Genomic DNA, 11,174 nt, shown 5'->3' with positions numbered 1-11,174 from the left:
TTCTCCCTAATAGCTGTTTTCCCCCCACTTCCTAGACAGCCAGTGCCAAGCAAGTGGGTGCCAGGGCTTGGCATCTCTGTGCCCCGTTTGTGTGCAGCTCTGCTCGAAAACCACAAAACTCGCTGTCAAATATTTATCCGAGGCCGGAGAAGTCCTGAAGCTTCCTCTGTCTGCCTGCCTTCCTCTCTCTCTGCTGCCCCTTATATCCCCCTTAAACTCACAGCCCCCTTCCTCTCTCTGCCCTGCATCTTCTGTTCCCAATCAAGCCGTCCTTGGCTTGGCAGCCTGTTTTTTGCACTGCAGCATAGCCTCTTGGCAGTCTTTCTCCCCAGGCCAATCCTTCAACCGTTTGTTTTGTGCACGGCAGGGCAGGAAGCAGATCTCAAAAATTGCTCTGAGATTTTCTCCCAGAAGAAGCTAGTCCCTTCCTCCATTCCTGGCTAGATCGCTTGTAGGGACCTCTTGCTCAACCCTGGGGCAAAATTGCCCAGCTTCCACATGCCGGGGCTGCGTGTTAGGTGCCAAAAAGGGAAGAGTGTCTCTGATCATGTCCAGAGAGCCATTCTCGGGCCTCTGGGTAGCCAATCTCCAGCTGCGTGGCCCATGTGTGATAACAGAGGAGGGATTTCTCTTGGGAACGAGGACCAGATGCTTAATCCTAGGGAGGAGGGTTCAGTGGTGGAAGGAGCTGTAAGAAAAAAGTTCTCCTTGTTTTAAGGCTGGCACAGCAAAATAGGGGTGCTTGTTAAGTCACTTTTTCTGACGAGAGCAGAAAGGGGGTTCTTGCCAACCCCCCCCCCCCATTTCAACGGCAACGGCAGGATTTCACAATCATATTGCTCAGCTGCTGTACTTTGGGCAAGCGGCCAATGTAGTACAGGATGGTCAAAGGCTCCAGTTTGTGTGGGACGCAGCACGGGGCCGCCGAAGCTTCGGGGTTCCACTTGTTGTACAAGGGAAGCACCTGCAGAAGATGGGGTGCAGGAGGGGGGAAGAAAAAGGCCATGCACCCAATTACCTGGCCCCCCCAATACTAGCCGCCTGGCAAACAGCTCATCATTTATTTCAAAGCCGCTTTCAACCGGCTATTAAAAAGCCTTCCTGAAAAATACATCAGGCCCTCTTTAAAAAAATTCTCCCCTTCCTTTCCAACAGGAGTTTGCAGATTGAGTTCTGCAACAGTCCAAGGGCAAAAAGAAAAAGGAACGGGCTTGAACGCAGCCAAGTTTCTATTGCGTGAGCTTGGCCTCTTGATCAGAAGCCCTGGGAAGATTTAAAAAAAACAAAAACCTAACAGGTTCCACAGCCTGAAAATGTTTGAAAACCCCTGCTTTAAAAGTCTCTTTGAAAACACCCATTCCTTTAAAAGGCCCCACTTTGAAAAGATCCTTTAAAAACCTCTGGGTTGAACAGTAATTAAACAAGCAGGCAATTCATCACAGTTACAGGTAGTCCTCGCTTAACAACCACCGTTTAGTGACAGTTTGGACTTACGACAGTGCTGGAAAAAACCGACTTACGACCAGTCCTCACACTTACGACTGTCGCAGCACCCCCGCAGTCTTGTGATGACAGTCGCATTTATGACTGTCACAGCATCCCCTGGTCACATGATTGCCATTTTCAACCTTCCTGGCCAGCTTCTGGCAAGCAAAATCAACGAGGAACTGCGTGATTCACTTAATGACCACGTGGTTCGCTTAACAGCCATGGTAATTCACTTAATGATTGCCACAAAAAAGGTCGTAAAATTGGGTTGGATTCACTTGATGACCACTTCACTTAGCAACCAAAATTCCGGTCCCAGTTGTGGTTGTTAAGTGAGGATTACCTGTAACAGGATGGTTGCTTATCTCTTTGAGGGTTTGCCGCTGTTGCCACACTGGGCATTTCAAGGCTGACAGAAGGCTGATTCTCACCATGTTATAATGCATATTGGAATTCTGGCTATACCGGCAGCTCCCGGTGCAGAAATTGGCTCTGTAGCCTTTTGGCTGATGGATCCACTTCCACTTCAGATCCTTGCGGAAATTGATGTATAGTGGGTGAAAGCAGCAGTCCTGATCTGTGTTCCTGCAGCAGAGCCAGAGAAGAAGAAGCCTCAGGAGCAGAGTCACATAGCATTGGTCAGCGGAACTCACAGCCACAAGACTGGGCCGTGTCTGAGAACAAAAACAGCCGCGATATGGGCCTGGTTCCCTGGATTAGCGAAGAGGAAGTCCAGCTCCATTCACCTGAATCCATGAAGAATTTCCCTGATTCTCAAAGATGGTCCTGATAAGGGAAGACCACCCTACCCCAATCAGTTCTTTGATGCTTCTAGGAGGAAGAAATACAGGTAGTCCTTGCTTAATGACCATTCGTTTAGTGACGGTTTGGATTTGTGACAATGCTGAAGAAACCAACTTGCGGCTGTGTTGCGGCATCCCCGCAGTCATGTGATCACAATTTTGGCACTTAGCAACTGGTTCACATTTATGACCATCGCAGCATCCCACAATCACGTGATCACCATTTTTGACCTTCCCAGCCGGCTTCTGGCAAGCATAATCAATGGGGAACTCCATGATTCGCTTTAACAACCACATGGTTTGTTTAACAACCACGGCAATTCACTTAATGACCGCCACAAAAAAAAGGTATAAAATTGGGTTGGAGTTGCTTAATGACTGCTTTGTTTAGCAACCAAAATCCCAGTCCCAATTGTGGTCATTAAGCGAGGACTATCTGTAGCCTTTTTTTTTTTGCCCTCTGTTGTAGGTTTTTAAAATTGAACTAATTAATTTATTATTAAATTAGTAAGCCGCCTGGTGCCCAACAACTCTGGGCAGCTCAGAAGTGAAAGCATGTTTTAAAAAAATCAGAAACAAAAATAAGGAATAAAAGCTGGCCAGATGACTTTCTCAAGAGAAAAATGGCAAGCTGCTTTCGCAGGGAAAACATGGAGCCACTTTCACCTGTTGGCTGAGTTTGCCCTCTCCAAAAAGTGGTGCTTTAAAATACATAAACACGGAGTTCAGGTCTGATTTTCACTTTATGAGCTGGCACAGCCAGGCACGTTGGCTAAGTTTGATTGAAAAGGACAGCGGAAGTTAATGCTGAGAAGGAACTTGGCTACCAATGAATCCTTGCAGATTAAAAACAAAAAAAAAATCAACCTAGCTGGGTTCATAGAACATGCTTAGCCAGTACCCTAGTAGCTTTATTCACACAACATTCAAAGTTTAGTTAATTTACGATTCAGTGATTTGGGGTTAGATTCTGATTCAATGCATCCTTGAACCCAGAAAACGGCTTAATTTAGTACCCACGTTATGTAAGTTGGGCCTTCACTCCCTCTGAATTCAGAATTGGAGTAATACTGACCAGGAATTACATATTATTGGGGGGGGGGGTTTGTAAAATCTGGATGGTCCTTTAAAATTATTAGATGGAGAGGTAGCCCTCCACACAAAACGGTTCGTGCTGAAACATGGGGAAACGCCAACTTATTTTCTCTGGGTAGAAGGTAAAAAGAGAAAGGTGGTGGTATCACCTCTCCGTTATCTGAACTGACATCTAAATCTGTTCCTCCAGAGTCTGTGGAACTCCCCGAAACAAGGTCCCTCATTCCTGGCATTTTTGGCCACATGCAGCTCCGCAAACTGGGTCAAAAATCACTATTTTGAAAATACAGGCTCCCCACCCACTTTCTCAGACAAATGCCTGATGTCCTTTGAGCTCCTGTACATGACCGCCGCAAAAAAAAGGTATAAAATTGGGTTGGAGTTGCTTAATGACTGCTTTGTTTAGCAACCAAAATCCCAGTCCCAATTGTGGTCATTAAGTGAGGACTACCTGTAGCCTTTTTTTTTTTGCCCTCTGTTGTAGACAATGCCACTCTCTCCTCTGTTCCATGTCTGGGAGATGTTTGAGTTTGCAAATAAATTTAAATTTGGGGGGGGGGGTTACGCGCACGGGTCAACAACTCCCTTTTGGCCATTCTCCCAGTACGTGGAATGTGCAGTTCCTGGTTTTGCAAACCAAGCGGGTTTGTGAAATCTTTCTGGTGCACCCGTAGAGCAATTTCAGAGCCGCCCCTCTGCAGGAGTTTTTGAAGGAACCAACATCTCTCACCTGGGACAGCTGGCCGCGTTGGCTGCCCTGCGGTGCCGGCCCTTCGAGGCAGGCTCCAGCTGGTTTGGGGGCAGCAGTGTGAGGATCAAGTGGGGGGCTTTGTTAGTGAGGTCCGGGGCTCTGGACCACCCTTTCCACGCCTCCTTGATAAGGTCGTCATCCAGACCTGTCAGTGTGCAGAAAACACTCTGAACATTGTGGTTCCAGGAAAAGGTTGAAAAATTCACAGATGCCTCCACTGACCCAGAGCCAGGGTGGTGTAGTGGTGAAGATGTTGGTCTAATATGGTTGTCCTTGTTGTCAGCCTTCCCAGGTGGACCAGACAGGAATCACAACCGGATGAGCTAATTCTACTTTATTGTAAAGCTACATTGACAGAATCTTGGAAGTCCAATTCTCCCCCCCTCCCGTCTCCTTTACAGCCTGAGAAACTAGGGAGGGTCCCTCCTGAGCCTCTTTCTCCATCCATTACGCAGCTGCGGGCTAAGCCCTCTCTTATCTGACCGTTCCTTAGGCAGCATCTCTTCCCCCTATTTCTCAAGGTCCTCCTCACATACCATTACGTCAGCCTTCCCAGGTAGACCAGACAGGAAACATGACCAGATGAGCTAATTTGAATTTATTTTAAGGCCACATTAACAGAATCTTGCAAGTCTGAAAGTACAGTTCTCCCCCACTCCCCGTCTCCTTTACAGCCCGAGAAACTAGGGAGGGTCCCACCTGAGCCTCTTTCCCCACCCATTATGCAGCTGTGGGCTAAGCCCTCTCTTATCTGACCATTCCCTAGGCAGCATCTCTTCACTGCGTCTCCCAAGGTCCTTCACACCCACCATTACATTGTAGGGAAAATACAGGACGAGGAAAGAGAGCTGCCTTCAGCCCCACCGAGGAAAGTTGGAACATCACTCAACGAAATAAGACATACACTAATCAATACCAGCAATCAACATACCTGCAAAGCGGGCTTCCAATGGCTCACTATGCTGGGAGTTAATCGTGTTCCTGGCCGGGATGGAAGTACAACAGGGGCAGTGCAACCCCAGTTTGAAGCTGAGTTTTCTTCCTGGAGGGAGAGAATATGGCAGGAGTTATGTATAATGGTATCTGAGAAAGACCTTGAAAGAGGGGTGAAGAGCTGCTGCCTAGGGAATGGTCAGAGAAGAGAGAGCTTAGCCCGCAGCTGCATAATGGGTGGGGAAAGAGGCTCAGAAGGGACCCTCCTTAGTTTCTCAGGCTGTAAAGGAGACGGGGGGAGAATTGGACTTTCAGACTTGCAAAATTGATGTCAGCCTTCCCAGGTAGACCAGACAGGAAACACGACCAGATGAGCTAATTACTGTGAGGCTCCATTAACAGAATCTTGCAAGTCTGAAAGTCCAATTCTCCTGCTGTCTCCTTTACAGCCCAAGAAACTAGGGAGGGTCCCTCCTGAGCCTCTTTCTCCTTCCATTATGCAGCTGCGGGCTCAGCTCTCCCTTATCTGACCGTTCCCTTGGCAGCATGTCTTCGCCCTGTCTTTCAAGATCTTTTCTTGAAAACTCTCTGTCATCCTGCAACCACAAGGCTGGTGTTGCTGCTCCGGTGTCTTTGAAGGACCAGCTTAAACCTTTCATCTGGGCTTCAGGAAACAGCCCCTCTGCTGAACCTCTCTAGTTAAAAGAGGCAGAGGTAGGACCACCCAAAACCCCCTGTGGAAGGAAATTTGGGGGGCGGGGGGGTTAATCGGTCATCCTTGGTTGGTGCAAGGCTCAGGACCGACACACTCTTTTGCTCCCCCAAGCTGAAGCCATCTAAGCAGGGGAGGATGAATGGGAAGGAGAGTCCCCAAATTGCAAATATTTATTATCAATTTTCTGGAGCATCAGAAGAGCCGGGCGAGGTAGATTGTACGAGTCTATTCTTAACTCTTTAAACCGAACCTTTCCTTTGTGCAACGCCGCATCGCTCCCCAATGCAAACCGTTTTGAGAATTCTTACTATCATCGTTCCAAAGGGCCGCGAATCATGGCTTCGGACCGGAGTCCTTTAAACCTGGTATGGGTCCCAATAACCACACCAGGTGAGAAATAGGACAACCGTTTTATCTGAGCGCTCAAGCAACAAGGGGGTCTCTCCTCTGAAAAGGAGAGCCCTTTGTGTTAGTAGACAGCATCTTTTATACCATTATCCATAAGATACAGCTGCAAATATAAGATGATTATTGGACCATTTCGGTCACAGGGTACATAGGCATGCATACATCTGTGTTCTCTATGTTAACTACACACTACATCTACACCCATCACCATTTAGGGATTCTGCCCTCCTTCAGGAGTAAAATTCTGCCTTGGCCCCTCCTTTGGGAGGGGAATGATCTAATAGTGGGAGGAGAATTTAACATTACAATTACCTGTCTGGTTACTTTAGGACAAGATATCCCTCATATGCGCATGCTTGCATTCTGGGATTACCTTCTACTGGTTTCTGCTGGTTATTCCCTTCCCTTCCATTCGTGCCATCTCCCAACTTATACCTATCATGCACTTGCCAGCCTCCCTCATGTTCCAACTTATTCTTAGGCATCCTTATCCCCCAGGAGAGCCTTGGAGCTCTCGAGACAAGGAAGCTCTTATTTTCCTTGACCATGACAGCTTACACAGTTAGCTGAACACAGACATTCCTTACAAGAAGGATGCTGGTAAAATTCTGTCTCCACGGTTCCTCTCGGCCCGCGGAGCAAAGTCGTCTTACCTCGGTCCCCCAGGCACCGGCGGAGGCTCTCGGTGACGTTGAACGACACCCACTCGGCCCGACGCTTGGGCAGTAAAGTTCGGCTTCCCACGTAATGCTGGGTTGGGGCCGAAGGCTCCCTCGCCTGCCTCATCTAGGGAGGAGGATTTGCCCTTTTTATTTGGAACACCGAACCCAGTTTTCCTCGCCAGTTTCCCACCACAGCAGGGTTAAAACCAGAGGAAATGCAACACTAAACCGGGATCTTTCTCTGTGCTGGAGATGCCAGAAACTTGCAAACTGAACTGGGCCTGCTGGTTGAGCAGTGCTGTCTCTGGAGAGAAAGTTGAGGCAATTTATGGATTGGATGACTGGAAGAGAGGAGGGTTGCATAAAGGTCTGAAGGGAACTATGTGATATCTAAGAGGGAGGAGGGATAATGAGTTTGTAAATATCTGTTGAAAAGGAGATTGGGAGTCATTTATTTCTAGACCAGGTTTTCTCAACCTCGTTAACTTTAAGACTTCTGGACTTCAACTCCCAGAATTCCCCAGCCAGAAAGGCCTTGGAGACGGGGCGAAGAGACGCTGCCAAGGGAACGGGCAGATAAGAGAGGGCTTAGCCCTCAGCTGCATAATGGGCAGAGAAAGGGGCTCGGAAGGGACCCTCCCTGCTTTCTCAGGCTGTAAAGGAGACGGGGGGAGAATTTGGACTTTCAGACTTGCAAGAGTCTGTCAATGCAGCTTCACCCAATGAGGCCGACATCAATCTTGCAAGTCTGAAAGTACAGTTCTCCCCCCGTCCCCTTTACAGCCCTAGAAACGAGGGAGGGTTTTTTCTGAGCCTCTTGCCCTGCCCACTGTCCAACTGCAGGCTATGCTGTCTCTTATCGGACCATTCCCTAGGCAGCATCTCTTTGCCCCATCTCCCAAGGTCTTTCCCACATACCATTACACAACCTTTTTGTGAGTTGGATTCTGGCGGCCGTCCTTGCCATTTGGGCTCCCCCAGGCAGGACCCTTGGTGCTATATATTCAGGGACAATTTCTTAAACTTTCTTCAAAGTTTCACTGCCCGACGTCTCTCTTGGTGTTCTCGTTCTTTGGTATCCGTCCTGCAAATCCTAAATTACGCATCGGCGCACATATTAGTCACTGCAGGGTACAAAATGGTCCTAACCTGATAGAGCTCCACACGCTGCTCAGTGGCTTGGGCCCCTGGATTTGGGACCTTGTAGATCCGCAGCTCGGCCTGGATGAGGCTGCTGAGGTTGGGTTGTGCAGCGGAGACATCGAAGTGCAGGAAACGGACAAATGGGGTGGAGAAGGGGCTGAAGATAGAGTCTGTGGGGTAAGGGGATGAGAGGGTAATCAGGACCCCAGAAAGGACACTGTGGCTCAAAAGACAGTACAGGCATACCACATCACTTTATTGCGTTTCACAGATATTACCATTTTTTACAAGTCCCTCCACCAGTAAAAGAGGCTCAGATGATGATTAGCATTTTTTACCAATACAGGTAGTCCTCACTTAACAACCATTCATTTAGCAATGGTTCAGACTTACAACGGTGCCAAAAAACCGACTTCCGACCAGTCCTCACACTTATGACTGTCACAGCGTCCCTGTGGCCACATGATCCCGGTTCACATTTACAACCATCGCAGCATCCCGTGGTCATGCGATCACCATTTTTTACCTTTCCAGCCAGCTTCCAGCAAGCAAAATCAATAGGGAACTACGTGTTTCTCTTAACAACCACATGGTTTGCTTAACGCCTGCAGTGTTTCAATTAACAACTGCCGCAAAAAAGGTGGTAAAACTGGGTTGGATTCGCTTAATGACCGCTTAGCAACTGAAATTCCAGTCCCAGTTGTGGTTGTTAAGCGAGGACTACTTGTAAAGTATTTTTTAATTAATGTATGTACATTGTTTCTTTAGACATAATGATATTACACTTAATAGACTACCGTATAGTGTAAACATAACTTTTATATGCACTAGGAAACCAAAAAATTTGTGTGACTCGCTTTATTATGACATTCACCGTATTGTGGCGGTCTGGAACCGGACCCACAATATCTCCGAGGTATGTCTGTATGCTAAAACAACAACCACAGAAATAATAAAAAATATCCATAATATAATCAGCAAAAATAATAAAGAATCCACAACGAAGGAATGGTTGGTGAAGATGATGGAACTTGTGAAGATGGCTAAATTAACTTCTTTGATCAGAGAAAAGACAGTATCTACATTTATGGCTGACTGGAAACCCCTTATAGACTTCCTTTCTTTCTTTCTTTCCCTCCTTTTTCTCTTTGATTGTGTTAATTTTTATGTTCTTTGTAAAACCTTTAATAAAATTAATTTTTAAAAAAGAATCCAGAAAATAAAGAATAATAATGTGATAAAACACACCCAAACCCTATTCAGAAACTCAAGTCACCATACACAAGGCTCCCTCCCCCTATTTTTCCCAACCACAACAACCCTGCGAGGTAGGCTGGGCTGGGAAAGAGCAACTGGTTCAAATGTAATATACAGGAAAGAAAAATAATCTATAAAACAAGCCCAAGCCCTAATAGCAGAGCAGGGAAGCAATTGCTCCTCTCCCGTTTGCCCCCTCGGCTGGTATACTACTCCTGGCTGTGGAGGTTCCTGTGAGTTCCATTTTCACCACCATCCACCCCCACAAGGCCAGTCCCTGATCCCCATCATTCTGCCCTCTCTCTTCTCTAGCATTTTCCTTCCAAGATGCTCCCCGTTTCTCCTCCCCTTGCCAGTGGCCGTTCCGCCCCCCTTTTTAAGCCCCCCCTCCTTACTGTCAGCATGCCCAAGGGCCAACATGTCCACTCGCCGCACTTCTTTGGCATAATATTCCTCTTCCTCATTGCAGGTTGCGAGCTGTCCCTCGCAGGCCGCCAGCTTCTGCACCGGCTCCTGCGTGCTATTGTACAGGAGCATCACCTCGGCGGGTAGAGGGTTGGGCACCCCTTCTTCCTCGGGGGGCGTCACCAGCTGCAACTTGCTAAGGATTTGGCCTCGGACTGCCTGGATCCTCCGGGCCCGCGCCACCTCCAGGTCCAAAGTCTGGCACGTGGACAGTGCTGAGGCCGTGCTGCTGGGGCCGAGGATCAATGGTACCATGACCAGTGCAGAAAAGAAGAACATGCTTAGGGGTGGGGGTGCCAGGTTCCCCCCAGCCCCCAGCCTGGAGGGGGGACAAACGGTTGTTCCAGACACTTTGCTAAGCCCAGGACCAATTAGGTCTCCGATCTACCCCTTCGGAGACGATATTGGAACCTGGTTGTCCATCCAACAGGATCCTCCGCAGTGTGACGACCTGTTCCTCGCCAGATCCCCGAGGGAGTTTGAGACCTCCTGAAGTTCTCCAAAGCTGTTCCAGGGACGGCTGTGTGTCTTGTAGACCCACAACCCCTTGAGCAAAGGGGCAAGCCTTTGGGAGCCTGAAACACCTCCTTGGGGCCCTCCGTGGCCAGCCAGACTCCTGTCGCTCTCGTTCTGGACCACCTCAGCGCTCTCTATTTCCATCGCCAGCCTTTCCAAGCATCTTCCCTTCGGCCGTCCCACATCACCCCCACCTCCTTCCTGCCACAGGATTTTGCCGCACAGAGCCAGCATTGATGCCTGCTCACCGCCAGTCTTTCAGCAAAACCCTGGAGTCCAGCTAGATAAATTTAGGCCTTGGACTTCAGCATCTTTGGGGATTTCCACCCTTCCGAAAGCTATGCGTCTTACTTGAGAACAAGCACTGGTTTGTTTTGGGCAGAAATAGATCTTTATTTTTAATTTAAGTAAGAAATAAAAATAAGCACCGTGCTGATGAAGCCACCTAGCTGTCCTCTGAGGCTGTGTTCCCAAAGGTTTTTCAGAACTACAAACCCCATTAGCCTCAGCTGGTTTGGCCGGTAATGAGGGAGGCCAGAAGCTCAGCAACCTTTATAAGGTTCCATGTTGGCCATTTCGGCCTTTGACCCGCAGTCTTATGATCTTGCTGTTCCCTGGCTGAGTTCACACAACCAGGCCAGGTTTGGGTTGGCCCAACATGCAGATCTGGGTTAGTTCTGAGCTTGGTTTTTGGGTTTGCTTTGGCTGCAAATGCATCCGTTAGTTAGGATTAGTGGGCTGTGCAAACTCAGAAAATGGCTTAACTCAGATTTCTGGGTTAAGCATTTCCTGTGAATGCTACCAATGGGTGTATCTTTTGGCCTTCCCCCTCCACCCAGACTCCAGAGCCTGCATGGCAAATGCTCCCCACCCTCCAGGTCCCTTGGATCTTTTTTCTGCCTTCCTCACTGACTCTCTGGCTCTATTGGATGGGAAAA

General features: G+C 48.3%; 1 protein-coding gene across 1 annotated transcript; it reads right to left on the bottom strand.

Moving 5' to 3' along the window:
- Window positions 1-805: 805 nt before the first annotated feature.
- LOC134506847 (transforming growth factor beta-2 proprotein-like) lies at window positions 806-9,999 on the bottom strand. The gene is made up of 7 exons (XM_063317211.1): window positions 9,651-9,999; window positions 8,005-8,168; window positions 6,847-6,979; window positions 5,069-5,179; window positions 4,117-4,282; window positions 1,920-2,073; window positions 806-964 (listed from the first exon to the last, which is right to left on the bottom strand). The coding sequence occupies exons 1-7, from the start codon at window positions 9,997-9,999 to the stop codon at window positions 806-808; spliced, it is 1,236 nt and encodes a 411-aa protein (XP_063173281.1).
- Between the last annotated feature and the right edge of the window lie 1,175 nt (window positions 10,000-11,174).

The sequence above is a fragment of the Candoia aspera genome, chromosome 17 (assembly GCF_035149785.1).
Source record: "Candoia aspera isolate rCanAsp1 chromosome 17, rCanAsp1.hap2, whole genome shotgun sequence".
In the NCBI taxonomy this organism is placed as follows: Eukaryota; Metazoa; Chordata; class Lepidosauria; order Squamata; family Boidae; genus Candoia; species Candoia aspera.
The sequence above is the reverse complement of the archived record's forward strand: the minus strand, read 5'-3'. Positions and strand labels throughout refer to the sequence as shown.

Excerpts from the sequence above, each read along its gene's own strand:
- LOC134506847 (XM_063317211.1), bottom strand. The coding sequence starts at position 9,999 with ATGTTCTTCTTTTCTGCACTGGTCATGGTACCATTGATCCTCGGCCCC. Across the intron at positions 5,180-6,846 it reads CCGGTGCCTGGGGGACCGAG|GAAGAAAACTCAGCTTCAAA; the intron begins GTAAGACGACTT and ends CTCTCCCTCCAG. Across the intron at positions 4,283-5,068 it reads ATTGGAAGCCCGCTTTGCAG|GTCTGGATGACGACCTTATC; the intron begins GTATGTTGATTG and ends GCACACTGACAG.